This window comes from Garra rufa, chromosome 13 (assembly GCF_049309525.1).
Source record: "Garra rufa chromosome 13, GarRuf1.0, whole genome shotgun sequence".
Classification (NCBI taxonomy): Eukaryota; Metazoa; Chordata; class Actinopteri; order Cypriniformes; family Cyprinidae; genus Garra; species Garra rufa.
In genome coordinates this window covers 30,566,019-30,592,730 of record NC_133373.1, presented here as the reverse complement: position 1 = coordinate 30,592,730, position 26,712 = coordinate 30,566,019, and the positions used below count along the sequence as shown (strand labels likewise).

The following is a 26,712-nucleotide window of genomic DNA, read 5'->3' as shown; positions in this document are numbered from 1 at the left end:
ACGGAAGTGAGTTCGGGTATAGAATAAGTTTGTCACTTAAGTAAATGACCGAACTGTGTGTTTTTTTATATTAAAAGCATGGCAGTGGAATGCAAAAACTCGAATGTAGCGTGTAGTTATTTAGGTATATATTTAACATATGCAATGAGTTCCTCATCTGACATCTCACGGCTTCTTATCTCAGTAAAAAAAATAAATAAATCACAGGTAAGTACCAGAAGTTCATTGCACTTCATGACCACAGTGAGTCCAATGGGTATTTAGTGCCAGAAATGACCTATAATCCCTCTTGTAGACCTTGTGCTTGTGTGGTTTTTGGCCTACTTCCTGCTAGCACGACTGGCGTGATTTGTCTGGGATTAAGACAGGTTAGTATTTGTGAATGGACTTAGGACGAGTTGAGTTGGATAAGAATCCAAGAATTAACCTGCGCAGTAAATGGACTGATAATAAACTATCCCCATGGACCATAAAGTCCAGTATTGCAACATAATGGCTACTGGCACATTTGCTTTTGCCTCATTTCCCTTAATCTGATCCTGAACTCACTTATCAACTAAACAGTGGTGTTATCCCACCAGAATAATGCAACATTTAATCTAATCACACCGGAATTCAATACTAGAGACAAAATGCGCAAAACAATACACAATCCAGAATTTCTAGAGATGCAAACAGAACTTTTACAGGTTGAAATGATTTATTAGTAAGGAAATATCAGCTCATAACAAATGTGGTACAGAATTTTCTCCCCCGATTAAGAAGGGATGAAGGCAAAAAAAAAAAAAAAGTTGCTTCCAAATGCTAAACACAGGAAATATTAAAAATAGATGGTATTGAGAAGGAAATGAGCATCACCTCACTTGAATCGGACAAATGAAAGAAATTGTAACAAAAGGTCTAATTAGCAGAAGCACTGAAGCATGGTCGATTATACGAATGTGAGTGTAACTAAACTGGCACTGATTAAAAGTGTACAACCTCATGGGTGTTGTGCGTCTGCTAGCTCATCCATCTATCTATTGGTTACTTAGCAGTGTATCAAAAATATAAAAAAGGCCATCTTTAAAGATTGGTACAGTAATCCTACGCCATGGCTAATGATACAAAAAGGAAAGCCATGTGTTTGAATGTTTTGTAAAATAAGGCTTTGTGTATAAGCATGGAGCTTCAAATGAAGTGAGCTAACAAAAAAAAAAAACTACAAAGCAAACATTCAACCTGAATCACTTCCTTAATATGTTCAATCAATCCTGTCTTGCCGAAAATGGAGAAATTCAAAACTACTCAACTCAAAAAGGTACACTCAGTGTGCAATAAATGTTGGCATTCTTCTTAAAATGGAAAAAAGAAACAACAATATATACAACAACAAAAATAAAGTATGCAATATGCAAAGGCTTAATGTTGCTTTCGGCAACCCCAGACAAAACCCACCCGCCTCCTCCCAACACTGTAAGAAAAGTTAGCCTCATGGGTGACTTCTGTAAAGAAGACCTCCACAAGACCCCCCCTCACGCCTCAAAACCCACCCGTCCACCCTCCCGCATACATACAGGACATCACAAAGCACGATTACGTCACTAAGCCTGTTAGTTTGAGTGAGATAACCCCCCCACCCCCATTGGTTCCCTGACCCCTGGCTCTTAGGAATTGGTCAAGGCATCTGCACAGGGGCTCCACTCGTCTGTTTTAGGGTTGTAGGCCTCAAGCGAATTGAGGAAATCGTTTCCATCGAAGCCACCAACGGCGTAGATGATGTCACCGAGCACGGCCGCACCAGCATTGCTGCGTGGCGAGTTCATGCTCCCCAGCATCCTCCATTCATTGCGGGCGGGGTCGTACATTTCAACGCAACGCAGGGCATGAGAACCATCAAAGCCGCCCACCACGAATAGTTTACCTGAGAGAGACAAACACTGGTTACCTTCATCTACAAGCTGTATGTTCATATTCCAGAGTTTGTCCTTTGCTTACCTTCATAGACGGCCACTCCAGCTCCTCTACGAGCTATGTTCATTGGGGCAACAAGGGTCCAGGTGTTATTTTCTGGATTGTAGCGTTCCACACTGTTCAGACAGTTCCACGACTCTGCTCCTCCGATCACGTACATGAAGCCATCCAACTCGCAAACGGCAGCCTGATGCCTCCCTGTAGATGCACAAAAATAATGTTGGGAACAGTATCTGCAGATCCATCTGGCTTTTTATCGATGTAATCCCCGCTGTACACTTAAGCTGTGATCTCTTAAGTGCCCAAAACCCTGTGGAAGCAATTATAGCTATATTTTTTGTTGTCCACGTGACTTACTGATGTTTAAAGGGGCACAGCTGGTCCAGGCCTTGCTCACAGGGTCAAAAACATCACAGTTCTTCAGACCTTTCTGTCCGCATGGATCTGATCCCCCAACAACATACAGCTTGTTGTTCAGAGAACAGACACCTGAGGAAAGACAAACAAGCCGTGGTAAATCTAAAGCTACTGTATTCTCTTTGTTGGCTGGACAAATTCAAAATCTCTTTGAAGGAATGCACAAATTCTGACTAAAATTGATATTCATTTATAAATGTGACCCTGGACCACAAAACCAGTCTTTTGAGTAGCATGGGTACATTTGTAGCAATAGCCAAAAATACATTGTATGGGTCAAAATGATAGATTTTTCTGTTAGGCCTATGCCAAAAATCATTAGGATATTAAGTAAAGACCTTGTTCCATGAAGATATTTTGTAAATTTCCTATTCAGCCGCATTTAAACTGCACTTTGGAAGTTCAAACTCGGGGCACCATAGAAGTCCACTATATGGAGAAAAATCCTGAAATGTTTTCCCTTAAAAAAACTATTTCTTTACGACTGAAGAAATAAAGACATGAACATCTTGGATGACAAAGGGCATTACTTTGTTCTGGAAGTGAACTTTTCCTTTAAAGGTAATTTTCTCAATATTTAGATTTTTTTGCACCCTCAGATTCCAGATTTTCAAATAATTGTATCTCAGCCTATACATACATACTAAACATACATCAATGGAAAGCTTATTTATTCAGCTTTCAGCTGATGCATAAATCTCAATCAACCCTTATGACTGGTTTTGTGGTCCAGGGTCACATATGTTATAGTCAATGACCAATATATGGCGGATATTAAAATGCTATAGTATTTTATTTTAAAACATTAATTTTAAGTGCGTCAAGTGAAGTTTTTACCTGCATTGCAACGATTGGTCCTGAGTTCTGGCACTTGAGTCCACTCTTCAGCAGTAGGGCTGTAGGTCTCCCCACAACTCAGCTCATCTGAATGGCCATTGGACCCACCCATCACGTAAAGCTGACCCTGAATGGATAAAAACAAAATGTTTTTTTTTTACCGTGCTGTGAAGGCTGTGTATTCTTAGGCATAGTTCACATAAAAATGAAAATTGTCATTAATTACCCTCATGTCGTCCCAAACCCATTAAACCTTTGTTCATCTTTGAAACACAAATTAAGACATTTTTGATGATCTTCCGCACTGGTTGTGATACTCTTAGTGAAAGACGGTGGAAAATAACACAGGAAAGAAGAATTTTTGAATGAAGTAATTATTTTGTTCTCTTTATGCACAAAAAGTATTCTCGTAGCTTCATAAAATTAGGGTTAAACCACTGATGTCACATGGACTGCTTTATCGATGTCCTCACTACATTTCTGGGCCTTGAACGTGGTAGTACCGATGCTGTATATGCAGGGATGCTGTAATTTGTGTTCCGAAGATGAATGAAGGTCTCACCGGTTTGGAATGTCGGTGAGTAATTAATGACAGAATTTTCATTTTTTTGGTGAACTATCTCTTTAACACTTTGTACCACATACACACCATGAGCACGGCCATCTGAAACCGAGCACGTGGAGTCCTCATTGGAGCAATGAAACTCCAGCTGTCTGTATTCATGTCGTAACATTCCACAGTCCTCAAGCACTCCTCCCGATTGTAGCCACCTGAATGCCAGATCAGACAGAGTTACTTAATGAAAGCAAGATAGACACTTAAACATATCTACTCAATTTGTGCTGTGCACTAACCTGCAGCGATGAGTCGGCTGTTCATACCAGCAATGCCCAGGCCGGAGCGAGCGTAGTGCATGGGTGCCAGCAGCTTGTCCGGTTCCTCTTCCAGTGGCTGACCCTCAAAACTCAAACTCTTGGTTAGGCAAGGTGTAGCCGAGGGTGAGGCCTGGGGACTGCTGCGCCCATGCAGAAAGATCACACACAGCATGCCGTTCAACACGGCCAGACACAGATACGTATTGTCTGCAGGGAGAGAAAGAGGAAGAAATTGACTTGAAGGGACTGCAAAGAAGTCTTGTTGATCTAAAGACATCAAAGGTGCAAACGTACTGGTGGTCTTCTCGGAAGCAATGTATTTCCACTCTTGCTTGCAGGAATGTTTGGCGGATCCAGGGGAGAGACTGCCAGAGGAGCTGGTGCTCAGCTGTCGGTGTACATTCTCACGTAGGGGCTTCTTCTGCAAAGGCACAGCGTAGCTACAGACTCCGAGCCCATGGTCCACATACACACAATCTCACACAGTCCCAAACCCTATCTAGGCGTAAGCCTGACTCAAAAACTTACCAGATGCATGTTCTGCATCAGGTTAAAAGAATATTCTGGGTTCAATAAAAGTTAAGCTCAGTTGACAGCATTTCTGGCATAATGTTGAATACTAGGGCTGCCCTCAACTAAAGTTTTTTTTTTGGTCGACTAGTAGTTGTTCATTTTAAGTGATTAGTTGATTAATTGCATGTTTATTAATAAACCATTTAACATAGCCTAATAAGCATTCAAGCGCATGCATAAAGCTTGCCACAGCACACTGGCAGAAGCATTGATTTAGAATTAATAATTTCTTGATAAACACTGACTCGTCATCTCCACAGTAGTAGATGCGCCTGTTTGCATGTTTCATACGGATTACATAATCTGAGAATATTTGTTTTCCATTCGAACTGGTTCATTTGAAAGTAGACATTTTGCTCTCTATAGATTTATTTTTCATGTCTGTAAGGCAAGTATACGCAGTTTACTCAAGCTCAAGTTCACAGAGACCGAGACGGCAGAAAGCGAATCCGGTTTACATTTATTATTTTACAAATGCACAATGTTTTGTTGTTATTGCGAGTGCACACAAATAAACTTACAGTCTTTACAGAATCGAAAGATGTATTACTTTTATCTATATGACCAAAAATGAAAATTAGTATTTTAAGAGCAAGTAACCACACCAGAGCCTCTATATGTCAAAAACTACTATTCAGCCTCCACACTCCACACACTTGAATAGTCACTTTTTTTAGGTTAACACTGGATTGAGCTGTAACATTTTAACATTTACATATTTAGCCTTATTTACTTTCATTGAAAGTCCTTCCTGTATTTTTTTTTTAAATATGGACAAATGGAAATGAATTTTTGTGACAAACCACAGCATGACACAGATGCTTTCGAACAAGCTTGTACTGAACCTTGGACTATTCTTTTAACCTTACATCTACTTTAATCTAATCCCACTGTAAAGCCGCACTATAAGCAGCACTAAAACCCAATCCACACACTCATCACACACACACGGTGATAGCTCTAACTCAAACCGCTCAGACTCAACAGCCCAGCACAACAAAGCAGCTGCTCTGCTAGCATTAAATCTTGCGTTCACTATGGGCCTGCTGCGGTTCAGCCTGAGAAGAGCTCGGCGCTGGTTGTGTACCTGCACAAACTGGATGTGGTCATCCTCAGTGCCGAACACCTCAGCCTGCCCGTCAAGCAGGCTTCCATCGAGCAGCTTGTGATCGGCCGAATAGTACAGCATTTGCACCTGCAAAACACACAGCGACAACAGAACCCATGTGGCTGTCTTCATGACAACAGATCACCCAACTACGTGGGTCAGGGGAAGAAGGAAAGTTAAGAAGGGAAGAAGGGCCACAGCGCTCGTTCGCTGCAAGATGCTGGTAAAAAAAAAAAAGCTTCTTTAAGAATAACAAAACAGTGTTGCTGTGGATTCAGGACCATCTCCAAAGATCTTCTGGCCTTTTTACTGCACTGAAAACAGCAGAATGTGGAACACAATACTGTTCGCCACAAAGCATCTTGGGAACCTTCATTTGTCAACAGGTTTGAAGAATGAAATAGACAAACAAGCTCCATCTGCGCATGTTCGGCTGTCATTCTGCGGCGATCCTCTCAGCTGAAGGGGTTAGTCAAGTCAGACGTCATCACACAAACTCCAGTACAACACTGGTTAGCTGTTTTCAGCTTTTACAGCTCAAAAATGGGTGCTTCATTTAGGAAAAAAAAAGAATCTTGGATTGTCTTCAAGCTTACATGAAAGCTTTTTTTCAAAACCAAATATAATACAAAATTCTGTTAAAATAACTGGGGTAAAAAAAATCCACTAAAATTTGATAAAATAAGTCAATGATTGTAAAAATAAGAAAAAATGTGCATCAACATTTGAGGATAGGTATTTCTATTTGTAATTTAAAGGGTTAGTTCACCCAAAAATGAAAATTAGCCCATTATTTACTCACCCTCCGGGCATCCTAGGTGTATAAGACTTCCTTCATTCAAACGAATCCAATCAGAGTTATATGAAAAATTATCCTGGTATTTACAAGCTTTAGAATTGCATGGGTGGGTGTTTCTCTTCATCAGTCCAAAACAAGTCCAATAAAATGCATCCATCCATAATAAAAAGTGTCTCACATGGCTCTGGGTAGCCAATAAAAGTGATGAACGCAAGATGTACAAAACAAGGATTTGTAAAGAAAAATATGTCAGATGATTTAAATATTAAGACAAGAGGAGACTGGTTTTCCTTTGCTATAGTAAGGAAATGTTTTTTTCTCTGCTCCTGTAAACAAATGTTGGTGTACGAACAGTTGGCGCAAGCTAGATTAAAGTAATTAAGTTTTAATATGGATATTTTTCTTACAAAAATGTATCAATTCACTACAGGAGGCCTTTATGGACTTATTTTAGACTGATAAAAAGAAACACCCACCCATGCAATTCTAAAGCTTGGAAATGGCAGGATAATTTTTAATATAACTCCGATTGGATTCGTCTAAAAGAAGGAAGCCATATACACCTAGGATGCCTGGATGGTGAGTAAATAATGGGCTAATTTTCATTTTTTGGTGAACTAACCCTTTAAGGACACATAATAGTAAAAGCATGGTTTCATCAATGTTTTAAGTGTCTTGCACATTGAGAAAGTGCCTTAAGTGAAAACTTTTAAGGAGCCCTTGATGCCAATTAAACAGGACCAGTAGGTACTGCTGAAATAAAAAGAGGCCATTTGTGTACTGTGTATATAGCTATATTAGTTTTCAAAAATGAATTTGTTTTTAAATTAGAAAAAAAGTCATGTTTAGTGTTTCCATGACTGACTGCTACTGTCACTTCCGAGTACCTGTGTCCATCCCAACTGGGAATGCGTCCAAAATCAGATTAAAAGGAACTAGGAACTGAGAGCGACTTTGGAACATCCTTCTAAGCTGCACTCAGTTTCCACTTCCTTTATTTAGGATGAAACACATTGTAGACGCCATCATTAAGACTTTTATAAAGTCGATGGCTCTCTTCCTTTTTTTTTTATTTGTACTTAATATTCAGGTGTATACTGTGTAAATGTAAAATGCCATAACGGCATGAAGCATTTATATTTGTGTGCCAATCATCTGAATATGCTTTGATTTACTGTACTTTGCATGCATATGTGAATTACAGTAGGTGGACTTAATATGTGAATGTCTCAACGCGGTGGTCCTCAGACATCTGAAGTGTCGTTTGAAATTAACTGTGTACTGTTGTTGAGTGCATTTGTTAAAGAGACAGGAGCCTAGCGTTCGTTTCACCACAGCTCCCTCTCGTTCTTTTGTAATTTTCTTTCATTCACTGACTCATTACCCTGGAGGGCCTCAGTCTTGGCTTCTTCAGTCTTGTGAGAATCCTGCTGATGTTTGCTCTAATAAACCTAAGGAGAGATAAATCAGTGGGGAGGAAGAACTGTTAGTGCTGGTTCCCAGAGCAAGCACACTCACACACACTCACACACCTGCTTAGAGAAGAGAGAGATGTCACTGGGACGGCAACATGTCATGTCACTCTCTGTGAGCAGACAGAGTAGCTGCAGTTACTGCACAGCACTGAGCATTCAGGAGGCTTTTAGTTTGGCTCACCTGGACTACCCACTCGCCTTTGCGGAGGGTGTAACAGCCCCGTTCTGTACCTAAATGTATATTCTTTAAGGCCCGGGGTGATTTGTGGGTGAAGGGGGAGAGGAAACAAAAAATATATATGGAAGGCAGAGAGAACAAACCCAACCAACCTCTACCATTAAGGTGGCCGGTGTGAACGGACCTGTTAAATCTGTGAATGGGATGAATTACGAGGGGGAAGAAGGGAGGGAAGGGAGAGAGGAGCTCGCAGTGGAGCGCAGTGCTTACCTCCTCCATCAGTCGCTCCAGGGGTTCGCCGTTTTCCCACAGGCTGCGTTGCACCCAGCCAATCACCTTCGAGTACAGCTTGCCATTACTAGGCAAGGTCAAGTTATCCTCCAGCATCACCTCCAACTGTAAACCAAACCAAAAGTGTATATTTAGCATAAGAGCGTAGTCAAGAATAGTACATAACCTAAAAGGGTTAAAAGTCAGCTCGCCTTAAGGCGTGGCAGCTTGAGGAAATCCTCTTGCTCAGACACGTCCAGAAGATGCTCCTGAATATAGCTATCGATCTTGCCCAGCAGACGGCCGTCTCCCATGCAGCTGGCAAAATTGCGATAGGAGATGGCGCTCTGGGAATCCATCTTGGAGAGAAGATAGTCACCACAGATCTGGGAGCAAGTACAAAAGAGTCAGTTGTTTGCAGTTCTTTCAAATTCTAAAAAAAAAAAGATAAATAAAAATATACTAACATAACAAAATGGCAAAAATAAACCGAAAAAACATGCAAAGTAAGCAATGATGTTAACTTAAGAACAAAAAAATAAAGAAATAAAACACTTAATATTTAAAATGGACCATAAAACTGTGGTGTGGTTAAAAAAAGTTTCTACACTTTTACTATAGTAAAACCACACTTAATTTTATTAAGGGATTAGTATTTGTGTATATTTTCTTTCTTTCTTCTTTCTTTTGTTTTTATAATTGTATTACCTTAATGGTTTGTTTTCTACACAAAAAATCAGAAAAAGATTCGCAAAACCCGCTCTGAAATCCTAATGTAAAACAAATGATTCGCAATACGTGCTCCGATCTAAATCAAATTATTCATAATACACAATCCGATTGGAGCGCTTAAAATTATTTGTGATCTATGCTCCCAAGTCCTAATCTGAATAATGATTTGCGAACCATCATTTCAGCACAGGACTCGAAGTAATTCCGTTCTAAATCAAATGATTTGCGAACCCACTCCAAAGTCCCAATCTAAATCAAATGATTCTCGATTTGAAGTACTGATCTAAATCTAATGATTCGCGATGAAGCGAGTTCTGATCCAAGTCAAATGATTTGCGAACCGGCTTCAAAGTCCCAATCTGAATCAAATGATTTGCGATACGAGATCCCATTGGAGCACTTCGAAACAGTGAATCATTTTGAAACTGATTCTGAGTTTCAAAAAGCCCAGTTTCACCCATCACTATACATTGTTTTAAAAGTCATTCGAAGCAATGTCGAAATTCCTCTATTAATTGGATCTATGCTCCGAAATCCCAATCTGAATAATGATTCGCGAACCATCATTTCAGATCAGGACCCGAAGCAGTTCTAATCTAAATCAAATAATCTGCGATATGCGATTTGAAGTCCCGATCTAAATCAAATGATTTGTGATCCACGGCCCAATCGCTTTGAAACAGTGAAGAAATTTGTAATGCAACAATTTAATGCAGGGGTGTCCAACCCTGTTCCTGAAGATCTACCATCCTACAAAGTTCAGCTCCAACTCTGATCAAACACACCTGAACCAGCTAATTAATCTCTTAGGTAGCACATGATAATTACAGATCATTAGAAGCAATGTCGAAATTAAAAAATTAATGGCTCTTTTAATTTGATATGGTTTTTGCTAGTGAATCGCTTGAAATGAATGATCGAAGTTACAAGTTTGAATCATTCGGAACGGTTCCAGTGTAAATGACTCAACGGTTCCTCTTTTTGCGTCCTCAGCCATGTTTACATAACACTGTCAGTACTACTACTGGTTTAGCTTGGTAGTTTTATGACATTAACTGAAATAAGTAAAAAAAAAAAAAGTATTATGTTTTTTTAAATTATTGAATTTGGCATGTAAAGATGTGTGCATATTGGAAAAATTAAACACTTATTTCACATCTACATTGTCTTTCAACAACTTTAAGCACCTTGTACGAACCCTGTTTCAAACAAAACATTCACAAAAACACATGCTTAATTAACCTACCTGCTTCACTCTGTCCATTTTGAGCCGTTTGGCTGCAGAGTAAACCTCCTTAACCAGCTCTTTATCTGCCTTCAACCTGCAGAGAGTAATTATAAATATCAGTTGGCGCAAATGGAAACCCATTAGTATGGTAGAAAAAGTGAATTGGTTGATTGCATGTAGTGTGTGTCTTACTGGGCAGTGTAAGCGTAGTTGAGAAGGATCTCCACAGCCTCAGGGTCCAGATCCTCAAATTTCACATGAGAGATACCATGAGGTTCAAGGTCACTATTAAAAATTTCAAAGAGGTATGGACTGCAACAAGCCAAAACTGCACGATGAGCCATCAATTCATGGCCACACACCTGCAGAGATAGAAGGGCCACAATTAAGTCTATTATGACATGACATGGTTTTTAGTATGCTATGCAGTTGCTGTGTGGATTCAAACAAATCCCAAAGATTAAGTATTAGTAATAGTATTAGCTTGGCAGCATCATTAAATATCAAAACCAGTATCTAGATACCACTACGTATTTCTATTTGGAACAAGAAAGTATTTTTGCATCAAATAACTATTAAATCTCTTAGGATAAAGTTAAATCCCTCATTTTCAACACAGAGGGTATGGCTTTGTCTCTTAATGAACGTCACACAGCTAAAGGCCATTCAAAGATCCAGGACCTGCGTATAATGAAACACACTCTTCCCTGAGTCATGTTTCAGCCGTCTCATAATGACAGAGAGAATAATACGGTTAAAAAGGGTGTGTTACCTGAAGTCTCACATCACAGAACTGGCCGTTCTTTCTAAGGGCATTCATCTTGGCCACGGTGGAATCCAGGAAATTTTCGTCCTCAAAGATCAAATATCCGTTGGGAATCATTTTGGAAATTAAGCCTTTGAAAAAGCAAAACAATAGCATGCTTAAGTTAATTTTATGATTTTACCTATTTTGCCAAAATACCTATCCTCACACTGTGTATCTTACATAAACACATCACCCATGCACACATCTACAAATAAAATACAATGTATCACTCATTTTAGCTGCTGGCTAAAAAGCTGTCAGAGTCTATATTCACTATAAATCCGCCCTATTGTGCACACATAACAGTGAACCACATGTATAAGTCATGCGCTTACCTAATACCAAATGACGTCTGGGAGAGATAGTTTACTTGGGAAAGCCGTAAAAAGGCACGAGTGAAGTAGAACCGGGAATGGGAGTGCCTAGGTCTTCCTTCACTACGAAGTGGATGGAAAAGGCAATGCCAGGTAACCAGTGGGCACGGCAGGGGGTCAGAGGTGACTCAAACTCTCAGGCTTAGAGTGACTGCAATCAAGTCCTCGCGTGTCCCGTTGGCTATAGACTCAAACCTTTTCTGTGTTGATCGTGCATTATAACCTGCAAAACAAAGGGTTGTGATGACTGATTATCTCAGGAACACTGATCACATCAATGGCAATTACTGGCACGTCAATGGCCACAACATCTAATACAGATTTGGAATGAAAGGTTGACATGTCGCTCAAGAGCAATAACTCTGCCGATCACAGACTGACCCAGCTTTACGCTACTGATCGCTTTCATGGAGTTAAACACGTGCCTTATTCGGGATCAGCCTTCACTACTGCAGCACAGACAGTTCAAATTAATCCGGATAGAATCAGCCTCATACAGACTTAATTCAAGGAGCTGCCTAAATCTCAGAACATGCTTTTCCAACCCCTTGGTCAGACCGTTTCTACAATTCTCCTCATCTTCTTCCCTGTTAACCAGACCCACATAGTTCCGGAAATTTCCACAGGTCTTTCAAAGCCCTTTTAGCCAGCTGACTTTTAGGGGCGGAGGATGGTCACACAACCAAAACAATGATTTAGTCAGGAATTTTTAATTTATCACATTCCCACAATGACGTGACTACAGCTGTGTGGGCATGGAAAAATGCACAAGTGAAAAACAAATGAGCCCCAGTGTGTGGAATCCTCATGTTTTACATGAAAACCTGCTAGTATTTTTCCATCGCGTCCTTTTAGCCACTTCAGCCTCAGTCGGCGCAAATGTTCTAAGCAGGCAGTGGAGGCCTTTGGATAATCTGCTCATTCTCGCTTGCTCTATCCTCCTCGGGGGTTGATTATTGAAAACAGCAATCGGAAAACGCTAGGCCTTAATTTACCTCATCATAGGCATGCTTCCTCTTGAAGATAAGTGGCATTGGAGAAACACTTTCAAGCGCTAGGATGAGTAGAAAGACCATGGAAGCACTGAATTATACTTATGTGAGTTCTCACTAATGCCTTTCCTGTTTCAACTGATACACTCGAGTTTATTCCAGTAAATCTCACATCTTATGTTAGTCCAAACTCTTTCCTACTTTGTCTTGTGATTAAAAGGTCAACTTTATGTGACCATGGACCACAAAACCAGTCCTAAGGGTCAATTTTTTAAAATTGAGGTTTATACATCATCTGAAAGCTGAATAAATCAGTGTTCCGTTGATGCATAATTTGTTAGGAAATGGCTATATTTGGCCAACAACTGTTTGAAAATCTGGAATCTGAAGGTGCAAAAAAAAAGTTGTCCAATGAAGTTCTTAACCATGCATATTACCAATCAAAAAGTTTTGATATATTTATGGTAGGAAATTTACTAAATATCTTCATGGAACATGATCTTTACTTAAAATCCTAATGATTTTTGGCATAAAAGAAAAAAATTTGACCCACTATTGCTACAAATATACCCATATGACTGGTTTTGTAGTCCAGGGTCACATATGTATGGACCTTAACACATATTTTTAGGACAAAAATGGTGTCACTGAATCTTAAAATGTGAAACTTTCCACTCATTGATAAGTCTGAAGTCTGTCAAGCTTAAAACTAGTGACCTTAATCTGAGAGCGGTTGGTCCACTTGGAGTGGAATCAGGGACTGATACTTTAAACCAGGCCATTTACAGGTCAGACACCAGATAAAACCTATGGTGACTTTGCAGCTTCAGACGGATTCACAAATCTGTCCGTTGTATAACGACAGCCACAGCATCCTCACACAATTATTGACAGAGCTGACAAAAAGATGGGCAGATACTGAAATGTGGTGGAAACATTCTGAAAGACCGTTTTGTGCATATAATCTTTTTTGCCCCCTCTGGCATGCAGCGAACAGCAAGCTTAGTCGGTAAGCGTGGGACAGACAGCGAGGCGAGAGAGAAAGAGGAGAATGGGTTGAAACACACAGCAACAGTTGTTCTATTGACTCTGCAGAAGCACTCAACAGATAACCCAGATTGAGCTACAACTTAATGCATCGCTTAAGGCCGTACAAAAAAATATAACGAAGGCTAAAGAGGACAGTGTGTTCCTTGCATGCATTCGTAGTTTAACCTGCTCTCTTAGTCTACCCCATGACAACAAGCAGCATTTGCAATTACATTGGTTTTCGTCATAAGACCTCTTTCTTGCAAGTCACGCTTTCTCTCTGGGATCTCAGCCAGCTCTGAGAAAAAGTAACTACATTACTCAGCATCAGGCTTGCTAACATTTTCTATGCAAGGCGATTCACTGCAAGTTTGACCAGAAATCAAGACCTTGGCATTGTTAATTCTATGCTTTAGAGATAATAATGATTTTAAATAACAGCCATGGATGTCTTGAATAACTAAGAACATCTTCACGTCTTCTATGGAGTTGGAAAAATCTCTTAATGTACCTCGCCGATTCAACAGTGCATAAAATGTGTGGGAAGGGAAGTGGGTGTGCAACTTAAGGAATAATATTATGGTCAAACAGTTGTGCAAGATCATGAGAGGCTGTGGAAAAAGCATAAATAATAAAATCATATTCAGATGTGCACTAAAGTCTAAGCTGCATTTCCAGGGGTTATATAACACCTGGCAAAATCAGTGATTTATTCTCTCTCGGCCTAAACTAAAACACGCTGCTACTCTTTCCGCAAACCCACAGGCAGCAGAAGAGCTTATGTAATTTAAACTTCTAATTACAAAGATGGAAAGGACACACATTATGCCTGTTCCATCATAATAATTACATTTATAGAATTTATTTTAACTGCTTTGTGAATGAATAGATTACATTCAGAGAACGAAGGCCAACAAAGCTGCTGATTTTATTTTGACTCCTTGGCTTTTTATCTCTGCCCTTCCCTAATTAAATGCTAACCTTTATGGAAAAAGGTTAATGGGAGAATACAATTTAAGCATTGAGCTATCCGAGCCACGAGCTGACCTTGCACATGAGAACAGCCTGGGAAATTGAATAATTCCTCACCACGTACGGAAAGAATGTTCAAAAGGGAAAGAGACAGAACACAGATTTTATTCACAGTGGCCGTCATAGAAAATGTCTCCCGGTGATTCACATTAACCACAACATGCAACAGACTAGAGGAAATGCAGTTGAGTAGCTTAGTTATTCTTTAAAAAACAATGTTTTGAGCTTTCCATTGATGTATGGTTTGTTAGAATAGGACAACATTTGGCATTTGGCCGAGATACAACTATTTAAAAATCTGCAATCTGAGGGGGCAAAAAAAAAAAAAAAAAAAAATTGAAATATTGAGAAAATCACCTTTAAAGTTGTTCAAATTAAGTTCTTAGCAAAGCATAATACAAATCAAAAATTAAGTTTTGATATATTTACGGTAGAAAATTTACAAAATATCTTAATATCCTAATGATTTTTGGCATAAAAGAAAAATCGATTAATTTTAACCCATACAATGTATATTTGGCTACTGCTACAAATATACCTGTGCTACTTCAGACTGGTTTTGTGGTCCAGGGTCACAAATATAAAATATACATGTATACAAAAAGACAACATCTTAACTCTTACGTATTAAAATACACAAGCAAAGGTCGTAGCTTAAGAAGCACAGGATTTGCTGCACTCATTTCCCTTACAAATAAAGCACTGCGCTGACAATTAGGTCATCCATAGGCAGATGTGGAGATATGGAACGGAAAATGATTTCTGAGACGTAAAACTGCTGCTTCCTGTGACTTGCAAATGGGATTGTGAAGTATGACTAGAGATCTTATGTGGAAAACCACAATAAATGAGACGTACTGTGGGAGTGTGGACACAATGTTAGGTTGTGGAAACCATATTTTTTGAGAATTGCTGCTTAATAAGAGAGGTACTGTATGCAGAATAATGTGTAAATAATTTAAACTACACAAATACACATCATTTGTAATCTAGAGATGAAAGGTATTAGACCACATGGTACATTCGATCAAATATCAATGCAAAAGATCAACCATGAAGGGACAAATTTCGATGGGTTACGCCCCATTAAATTCAGGAAACCTGATAGGCCAGCACGCATGATTCGATTGGCCACATGAAGTGTCCATTAACACGCCTCGTATCCACATTTCCCGCACAATGAAGCTTGCATCATACGGTGCCCAAAACGTTTTTGAGCCCCTCTCCAAGTCTACGGTAAAATCCAAAACTAGGTCAGTAGGACCTGGTGGTTATTTTTCCATCTTCCTGATGAAAGACGAGGTAAACGATGAGGTAAAATGTATGTTGTGCGTCAAAATATACAAGCACTGCTTTCTATGAAGCACACCAGTCACTCTTTTTTAACCTTGACGATCTGTCCCGTCCTGGTTTTCATATATATGTTACTTAATTTGTGTCTTAGTCGGCATTCACGGGTTTTTAATGTTGACCTATGGTATGACTATTTGATTTTAAGAATGGAAAATATGTGACTGAGGTAAATGAACTGCCTGATCAATGATTACTGAATGTGCAATATTTCAGCCCATACAATAGTAGAAATGCCAAATGGTGGCAATACAATTGCTGTAATTGTAAAACGCCATGTTTATTTTGTATATTTTTTATTTCGTTAATTATCGTTACTAAGAATAAATAAAAATAATTATTTTATTAATCAGTGCTTCGTTAGAGACTTATTTTAAATGTACATTATTTTCTTACGTGTGAAACAAATGTACAACGTACATCCAAATACATAAATCCAAATGAATAAAAATGATATTTAAAAAACTGCTGCGCATTGCAAACGTTAAATTAACGCGGGTGATTCTTTCTGTGATGAGAGCAAAGCATGCGGTTATCAAGAGACGTGCAGAGCAGATTACAACGCACCATATGGCAGTCCCGTGAGTACATACAAGTGTACGTGAAATAAATATCAACGCACAAGCAAAACATCTTAAGATTTAGATCTTTAAAAATAGATGATTAAATACAATAGTAGTGGAGGACACGGTGTGAAGCTTCACACATTACTGAGCAGCTTGATTCTTACCTGATCTGTTTGACGGTAGACGATAGTAGACATATTTAAGGTCAATTCAGAGTTGTTGGTCGTGGATTGCAAAAAGCAACAGATATGGCACGTTTCTGCGTCCGCACAAAACCCTGTCGTTCCGGGTCTCGAGACTGTTAGATCGGTGAGCGAGCTTTGACAGCGACGCTGGGGCACGCGCTTAACAAAAGCCACGGGGCTGAATCGCGCGTGACGTAACGCTAGAGCTCCGCCTGCGGAAAAGTACCGACGGACTCAGACTGTGAGGTGAGGTCAGGCCCTGGAGTGAGGGAAAAACGGCTAGAAAAACTAGTCTGGGTTGATGCATCGCTTTTGAAACTTTTTCGCTGCATTTATGTCACTTGCTTTAGGCATTTCGTGCTCAGTCATTCTTGAATAGTGGTTCTCCTTCAAAGGGGCGTGGTCCACTGGGAGACCTCAGTAAACTTCAAAGGGAGCTTTGGATTATATTAACATAACTTATTAAAACCTATTAAAGACTTTCTGTCTCACAATTCAGATTTTTTTTCACAAATGCAAGTTCATATTTCAAAATTTCAACTATTTCCTCAAAATTGCGAGGAAAAAAGTCAGAATTGTGCGATATGAACTTCTTTTTTTAAATTACGCAATACTGTTTTTGTTGCTTCTGCCATGAAATGAAAAAAAAGATAATTGTGATTTTTTTTTTTTTCACAATTGCTGGTTCATATCTCACAGTTCCAACTTTTTTCTCAGAATTTCAAGGGTAAAAGTCAGATATAAACTTTTTTTAACAATACTCAATACTGTTTTTTGATGTTGCTTCTGCCATAGAATGAAAAAGAGATAATTGTGACTTTTCATCTCAAGATTCAGACTTTTTTCTTTTTTTTTTCTTCTTTTTTTTACAATTGGAGGTTCATCTCTCACAATTCCAACTCTTTTCTCAGAATTGCGAGGAAAAAAGTCAGAATTGTGATATATAAATGTCCTCTTTTTTTTTACATTACGCAATATACTGTTTTTTGTTGTTGTTGTTGCTTCTGCCATGGAATGAAAAAAGAGATAATTGTGGCTTTTCGTCCCACAATTCAGGCTCTTTTCTTCTTTTTCACAATTGCAGGTTCGTATATCACAATTCCAACTCTTTTCTCAGGATGAATTCTGAGGAAAAAAATTCATAATTGTGATATATAAACACCATTTTTTTTTTTTACAGTACGCAATATTGTTTTTTGTTGTTGCTTCTGGCATGGAATGAAAAAAGAGATAATTGTGACTTTTCGTTCCTATGATTCAGACTTTTTTCCCCACAACTGCAGGTTCATATCCCACAATTCCAAAAAAATGTTCATAATTGCGAGAAAAAAAAGTCAGAATTGTGAGATACAAACTTCTTTTTTTTTTTACTTTACGCAATACAGTTTTTTTTTTTGGTGTTGTTGCTTCTGCCTTAGAATGACGAAAATAGACAATTTTTCTTTTTTCACAATTGCAGGTTTGTATCTTACAATTCATGATTCAGACTGTTTCTTTTTTCACAATTGCAAGTTCGTATCTCACAATTCCAACTCTTTTTCTCAGAATTGCAAGAGAAAAAATCAGAATTGTGAGATATAAACTTTTTTTTACATTACATAATACTGTTTTTTTTTTGTTGTTGTTGCTTCTGCTATGGAATGAATCTGTAGTTTTTATTGATAAACATTTCGTTTTTGAAACGTATCTTTCGAAATTTATCATAATTATTTTAATCTTTTGACACTGCTAGGTTCTAAGGGCGCGGCATTCAAAAATATTTTCTCAGAGGACCTTAAGTCAAAAACCTTTAGAACCTTATGGTTTTGAAACAAAACTTACCTGTATTTCTCATTTTCGTTTTGCCTTAGGCTTTACACACCCATCATCAGTGATTGTAGGGTGATAATCTTTGCATGTGGTCACTGGCGGTAGGCCTTTGCATAAGGCCACAAATGAGTGAATAATGAGTGTCCTAAATTATGGCTTTTAGATGTCGACACCTTTAATAACCATATCAAATATTGCACTCCTTCACCTCTCCATGTGCAAAGAAGCTTAGCGCTTCCTGTGATGCAGGAGAGCATGACGTCAGAGCCAAATTTTCCTCATTATCCTCCCTCTCCTGCACAGGTAAGACTCTCTGCCTTAGCCTGCGTTGTAAATCTTAATTGGATTAATGGATCAGCAGCACGGCTATAGACACATGAGCCCAAGGCAGCGCTAAGCTGCCCATTCTGTAACTGCCAGCCAGTGTAATGCACTGACCGCACAATGCCAGTAACAAAGGCTCTAGAAACATCCTGGCTTTTGTGTGCAAATCCTCGCCAACAACTGAACTGACAAGCAAATGTCGACATACGGATCAGGTTTTTTTAAAACAAAGTTGTAGGCATAACTAAAAGACAGGATTAAACTGGAGATCCTGTTTACACGCAAAGCCATTGTGGTCCTTACAGGGGACCAGATCAGTGTCTGTCCAGGGGGCCAGAGTTGGGCTTGTTCTTTTTGTTGTGGTGTAATTATTGTAATATGTGGCTATTTAAAGTGTTGTTCATTCCTAAGCAACATGATTGATCATATGGCTATACTAATGCTGCTTTGCACAAATAACGCAGGAGCATATATTGATTAGATATTTATTATGTTATGTCAGGTACATGCATATGTGAATTTGGAATAATAAATCTAATTGCAAATACAGTGTTACATAATATATTTGCACCCTTTAGTTATGAGTTCATGAGAGCAGATATGAAGCATATGCACCGCCCTCTAGAATTGTTTGAGACTGATGTGAATTGCAGTGTCAGTTTAGACCTAGAGCCATGTTCTTGTCCCCTCAAGTTTCAAACGGATACATGCCCAATCGGAATCCTCATGCATAATTGGATCGTTTAATCACATTGTGTGTGTGTGTGTGTGTGTGTGTGCACGCGGGTAGTTGTGTGGTTAGCTCGTCTGAAATCCTCAGACTCAGTCTACTGGCACAGATGTGTTCTGACAGCAGCAGTATTAATATTTCAGGTGAGAGGCAACGTCTCGCAACTGCAACACGTGAGGAATCTAGGGAATGTTCCCCGGCAGGCCATTAGAATCAGCTCAGCACCCAAAAAAAATGTTTAGCAGAAGGAATGCTTTAAAAGGAAATATGACGGTGGAGAATGAAAACTTGCAAGTCATTGTTACAGTTACAGCATTCTAGATGTTTGAGTGTGATTTCGCGTACTGTAAAACAATTTACATAATAATGGTTTTATGAATCATTTACTTTGTGAATGAAGCCCATATAATTTCTGTGCCATTAGCGCCACCAAGTGGATTTGACAAAATGATAACTGTTTTCAAACACGTTTCCATAACAGTCCCTCTTTCTGCCATTAGTTGCAAAAACAAAACAAACAAAAAAACAAATGGCATCACCTTAAATTCATGCTTTAAGTTTTAAATTTTTAGCTTGTCAGGATGCTTAAACTAATAGCATATCTGATGGTGTTTTAGTTCTAGATGTCACTGTACATTTAAGCTACAGATTTAATTTTTTTTTTTACATTTTTATATGTGACCCTGGACCACAAAACCAGTCATTAGGGTCAATTTTTAAATTTTGTTTAGATTTATACATCTGGCATCTGAATAAATAATCTTGACAATATTTGGCTGAGATACAACTATTTGAAAATCTGGAGTCTGAGGGTGCAGAAAATCTAAATATTGAGAAAATTGCCTTTTAAGTTGTCAAACTGAAGTTCTTAGTAATGCATATTACTAATCAAAAAATACTGTTTTGATATATTTACGGTGGGAAATTTACAAAATGTCTTCGTGTAACGTGACCTTTACTTAATATCCCAATGATTTTTGGCATAAAAGAAAAGTTGATAATTTTGACCCATACAATGTATTGTTGGCTATTGCTAAAAATATACCCGTGCTACTTAAGACTGGTTTTGTGGTCCAGTGTCACATATTTAATAATGAAAAGTGCTGTCAAAATTAGCGCACTGACACACCCTCATTTTTTTATGATGGACGAATATTTCAGATGGACGTGCATGACTCGTTTACATATTTTAGTTCATGTTTATTTTTTAACATGCAAAAATTTCTCTGTGTGTAAGAACCTTGATGGCGTTAAAAATATTTAATAATATTAATAATGTATTCTTCACTGCATGAGAACATGTGTAGTATGAGAGTGGCATTGTTTTTCAGACATAGCAACAGTAACTAAGGAAATCAGGTTTTTGTGAAGGGTCAGCTGCACACAAAAATGCAGCGGTGCAAACTGTAGCCTGTATAATTTTATATTAAAGTTCAAATGAAACTGCAAACATGCATGTCAGATATGCTTAGACAGGTTTAGCAGTGGGAGCTCTTAAAGTAATAGCAGCCAAATAACCTAATAACCCAGCTGCTGTGAAGTCTACTAATCAAAGAACAAAAGAAAAAATAGGAAGTCAACAACTTTTGTAGCTTTAAGGATTCATCTATATTTAATATAGTATTTAGTGTTTGATAACTTTATTCAATTTCTCTATATATCTCTAGAAGGTTTTTTTTTTTTTTTTTTAAAGTCTAATACATGTTAAAATTGACTTGTACTGTGATGTTAAATGGCTATAGTCAAATATTAGGAAAAAAGGAAAATTTTCTAAAAACATCAGTAATATTGGTATCAGTGACACCTTCAAAAAATATTTAACAAATATTAAGAATATGCTGTCTTTATGTTGTTTCTACATTGAAGATTGAATGTGAAAATATTTCAATATAAAAATATATTTGAAAAATTTATCAATCATGATTACTCGAGATTAAATGTGCGATTAATTAATTTTTTTAATCGATTGACAGCACTAATAATTAGTATATATTTTTTTAATCTAAAAATATTAGGCACTTTATTAAGCATAAGTGCAGATACAAATCGGTTATGCTGATATGTGTGTGATCTAGTTTAGAAAAAACTAGGTCATGCAGTGTACTGTATAAAGACATATAATGCATAATTAATGTAGCTGGCTATGTTGAAGTGTAATGGTGTCTCTATCAGGTGAGGTAAATGGGATGCTGGGGGATTTAATACACAGCAGATTTACAGTATGAGTCATTCTTGCTGAGTAAACCTCCATGTTTTCCATACAGGTTCACAGGCTTGCATTTTTGAGATAGTGCCCCTATTACAATCCTTTTTTTAAATTAACACTTCTTATATACACACTAAGGGTGATGTCCTTAATGGAACATAATCATTTTCCAAACTGTACAAAAGACCTCATCCATATCTGTAAAATCCCTATGGATATAAAAGCGGTTCATAACATGTTTTTAACAAGCTCCCTTAAGTAACTCATCATAATACTCTGAAGCCTTTAAATCTATTCCAGCCAATGGTTTGTGTGCTTTATTACTCTGATACCGACTGCATGAGCTATTTCCAAGTATTAATTTAAAATGTCACCAATTGATGCTAGAACCACAAATAAATCAGCAATGAATTAAGTACCTGTTATTTTAGACCTTAAAATGGCTCATTATGCTTATGAGTTGCAGGCATCTAATACTGCAGCCTGGACATTCATTCAGCGGTAACCACTATCTGACACATTTATTGTTTATATTGAGCAGCTGAATGTAGCGCATCTAATTTCATTATTCTGCAGGACTGGTCATTGTTCACACAGGATTTTATTACACAGTAATCATACAGAAATGTAAAGTGTCAGTTTTGACTTAGGAAAGAAAATGAACCTGTCTCACGATCACATCCAATCTTAACGTCATTATTTGCATTATACAGTACAAGCATTATATATTCTATACAAGCTTATACTATTAGTCTAGTTTATTGAAAAAATTTGAGTGAGCTGATGCCAGTTTTATTCCCAGTTTGTAATAACAACATTTCTTTTTACTCTTTTATGAGCACAAGGTTGATATAAAGACAGATTGAATAAGCACAGCATGTTTACTGACTAATGAATGTGTATCCTCTATATAGAGTGGAAGTTCTTTAACTGGGTCATAACTGCTTTAAAAAGTTAAAATAAATAAATAACTGGGTAGCATACTAATTACCACACACAAGCACATTCAGTGCATAGCAAATTGTAAACTAAGTAAGTCATTATACTGAATCTGGTTTGGTTATATATTTTTTATATTATGTTATTCAAATGTTGTATTAATAAGGGACATTGTGAATTAACTGGAGCTGTAGGGAGAGAGGAGTGTGGAAATTGAGTGTGTGTGTGTGAATGTGAGAGAATGTGTGTTCTGGCCTGTGTTTGTACCCGAGGAGGCAAGGGAAGCAGTGTCTGCTCAAAATATTGGATGAGAAAAAAATTGTAGTACAAAAATAAAACAACACTAATATTACAAAATATAGCATTAAAAATGGTAAATCACTTGTATTTCTAAAGAAACATTATCCAACAGTGACACCAGCAGGTAAAGTTACAGCGGGAGTCCGTGTCTCTCTCGCATCCCCTGAGCCCATTGAGTTTTAACAGACCCCTAACAGAGCTGGATAGATTACTTACAAATTGTAATCCGTTAATGATTCCAGATTACATGACACAAATTGTACTCAGCAACGTAATCTGTTACATTACACATTTTAGGTAATATAATCAGATTACTTTTGGATTACTTTTAGATTAATCCATAGATTAATAGATTACTTTTGACTTAACTCGTTTATCACATTGATTTAAATAGGATTATCTTGTACCATAATGATGTAAAAAATGCAAAGAGTAAGCAAATATGTTCCATTTATTGTAATTTACAACATGAATGCATTTAACATTATATTACATCAAGGTTTCCCAAACTAGGGTTTGTAAAGGAACTGCAGGGGGTTTGTGAGTTTATTGAAAACCTAACAATGAAATAAATCATAAATTAGTAAATTATTTTAAAACAAAGTCCCTTTCAATGGTATTTCTATAGTCTTTGCTTTAAAATAACAATAAAATGCCAGATGCCAGAGTGTCTTGCAGAGACAATTCAAATTGTGCTCTCGCGAGACCTCTGGATTTCCAGGGTAGCAGGCTTGGTGAGCAGAAGAGAATTCTTTAAAAAAAAAAAAAAACAATCCAGTTCATACTGTTCAAAAAGTTTTGATTGGTAGTCTATATTGAACTTTTTTTTTTTTCAGATTAATGGCTATTTCATTAAATGTTTTGCTTGAAAAGTTTGTTTGTGCAAATCTCATTTGGTTTGATATTTTTGGAGGCCACTAGATTAACAACCTCTGTCCAACAGACCATGAAATATATTTGGTAAATGATTCTTTCCTAAAAAAATATGTTGATATAGAGAGTCAGATAAGATCAGCAACTCCATGCTTTAATGTGCTATATTTGCTGTGTTTGCTGAATGCAAATATTTAAAGCGTGTGTGTGTGTGTGTTTTTGTCTGATAAAAAGAAAGGGAGCTAGGGACCTTAACAGAGGTGACTTTTGTCAAAATAGAAATCATGCGAGTTACCTGCAGTAATACTGAACACATTCTATTTTCAGTCGCAGCTGATTTGATTGGACTCTGGAGGATTCAGTCTGCAGTCACTCTGCAGCAGAGAGACATACTGGGTGTGTATGTGTGTCTGAGCTGAATTTAGTGTCTCCCTCCATTTTCTCTTTGTCTCAGTATTGGAGAGCAGTGATTGTTCCATGATGCAGCATTGCTGAAATTGCAGATGATTGTGGTGTGTACAATTTGTTGGATGTACAATCACTATAGAACTAGATTGACTAGAATAAATTGGACGTTCCAGTGCAACATATAAGATATGACCATTCAAAGGGGACATCAAATTCAAAATTCACTTTTACATGGTGTTTGCAAATAAATAAATAAATCAATTTACTCCTTTTTTTAATCCCCATAAAATCTAAACAGTCTCAATTATTAAGGCATTTTGATTTTTTTAGCATTATGATGTCACACTGCTCAGGCCCCGCCCACGACCACTGATGGACTGTGCCGTATTAGCATATTTCCACCTTCAGCCAGTCGTACGTTGTCCGCCATTTTCTCTGCACTCGAGCCGTTATAGCGATAACAGTGTGTTGCAAGCAATGCAGGTGTTTTGTAGTGATGTGAAGGTGAACAATAAGAGTCTTCATTTTCTCCCAACATCAGAGCCACTGAGTATGCAGTGAGTTAGTTTTGTTTTTGATGCTAATGCGCCACCAAATACACAAAAAACAAAAGAGAGGGGTGGGGTGAGTGGCAGCTCATTAACATTTAAAGAGACATCCACCGAAGCACATTGCTGTGAACAGAGGTGTTTTTGTCAAGGTAACAAGGAGGTTGTTTACATGACCATTAAGGAATTTTAACCAAAGTATGTTGGAACTATTTCATGAAGACTCTAAAGAATCAAAACAACTTGTGGAAAATGGCCATCTAATGTCCCTTTTAAGGGGAACTGATTTACTAGAATGAGAGTGATTTATAGGGGAATTTTGTTTTTACCTTTGTAATGGCATTTTTGGCAACTTTATTGATTGTATGTCATCTTTTATGTCAAAAAAAAAAATTTAAGCTTTTGAATAAGAAAAAGTTACCAATCAAATGAAATTAGTCTTAACAAAATTAATTTGTACTACAGAGGTGCCACAGAAGAACACAAAAGTGGCTTGTAGCTGTATTTTCATATGTTTATTGAGGCTCAGAGGTGGCATGAGTGCAATCAAATTCATAAATTCATGTTGAGATTAATGTTTTAAATATACAATTTTAGAATACAGAACTATGAAACAATTTAAGTGAAAAGATACTTTAAAAATTAAACTAATTAGATTTAGTTATCGAATCATATCATTTGTTCAATTCGTTCGAACGGCTGATTCATTTAGGATTATAATAAAGCAAGGGACTGTCTTTATGAATGGGAAATTGAATCATTGACTCACTAGATTCGTTTAAAAACGCACGTTTATTCATAAACTAAACACTGCTGTGTTTGAATGGAAATGCTTAGCGGCTCAGTTGTGACTTGTTTCAGACCATTTTTGACGAAGAAATAGAGCAATAGTGTTATAGTCAGACAATGTAAGTCACTTAATATTAACTTTAACTTTAATATTAAATCAATATCTCATTTACAAACTCCCTTAAAAATCAATAAAAGCTGTCAATCATCTTATAATCAACGAAGCTCTCTACACTGCACAATGAATCTCTTATTTTCATTCTCCACAATAAGTTTTATGTAGGGATTCTTGAGATATGTCTATGATACATTATTTAACGTTGCAAAAACACGTTAAAACCTTTGAAGCTCCCCTCAGCGCAAAAAACAGATCTGCAGATCGGGTCAGTCGCACATGGTGCTCCAAAATATTTTTTTATAGTCGCACGCAGTAGTTTTCAGTCACACTGTAGAGCCCTGTGAATAGGACTTTACTGCACTGCATGAGAAAGGGAATTGCTTTCAAATTATCTGGTTCACTAGAATGTATCGGACTCTGAGAAGGAGAGCACACAGAGTTTATTTACCTCAACTCAGATTAGTTTCAAGCTAAGGTTAAAAACAACAATATAGCTTTTGTTTGGAAAAAAGTGGCTTGTTAACTGAACCACTATTTTTAAAATGCAGTTGCAGTTGCAAGTATGTTTAGTTACTCGCTGAAGCTACAGCAACTCAGCTTCCTTAGCTTTCAGACAGCCTGCGTCTGTGTCTCTCTTTTGTGGTTATTTGTCTAGTTTATTGTGTCCACTTTCCCTCAGATGCCCTTGGTCCAGCCAGCATCCTTGTTCTTTTCAACCCCTCCCTTTTCCATTGACTGTGGTAAGTAGGTCAGAACTGTGCTGCTCGCTGTTGGCCTTGATCCAGCAGACGTGTTTACCTTGCCAGACCACTATAGTAGTACTAGAGTACCTTCACTCACAGAAAAACATTAAGGCATGAGAGCTCTATTAAGATCTCCATGACGA

At 37.7% G+C, this 26,712-nt stretch overlaps 1 protein-coding gene across 1 annotated transcript; it reads right to left on the bottom strand.

The window, feature by feature from the left end:
• Positions 1 to 681: 681 nt before the first annotated feature.
• On the bottom strand, positions 682 to 11,368 carry ivns1abpa (influenza virus NS1A binding protein a). The gene is made up of 13 exons (XM_073852918.1): positions 11,219 to 11,368; positions 10,639 to 10,808; positions 10,465 to 10,540; positions 8,699 to 8,872; positions 8,487 to 8,612; positions 5,744 to 5,851; positions 4,378 to 4,504; positions 4,063 to 4,290; positions 3,857 to 3,978; positions 3,208 to 3,334; positions 2,311 to 2,442; positions 1,978 to 2,151; positions 682 to 1,903 (listed from the first exon to the last, which is right to left on the bottom strand). Exons 1-13 carry the CDS (start codon positions 11,366 to 11,368, stop codon positions 1,647 to 1,649), a joined length of 1,971 nt encoding a protein of 656 aa, XP_073709019.1. The 3' UTR covers positions 682 to 1,646.
• Positions 11,369 to 26,712: the final 15,344 nt, after the last annotated feature.

What these genes read in the sequence shown, in the direction of transcription:
- ivns1abpa (XM_073852918.1), bottom strand. Translation starts at nt 11,368, where the DNA reads ATGCTATTGTTTTGCTTTTTCAAAGGCTTAATTTCCAAAATGATTCCC. An exon ending in TGGAGCGACTGATGGAGGAG is followed by an intron (nt 5,852 to 8,486) that starts GTAAGCACTGCG and finishes TGTGTTTTGCAG; the next exon opens with GTGCAAATGCTGTACTATTC. An exon ending in TGGAGTGGCCGTCTATGAAG is followed by an intron (nt 1,904 to 1,977) that starts GTAAGCAAAGGA and finishes TGTCTCTCTCAG; the next exon opens with GTAAACTATTCGTGGTGGGC.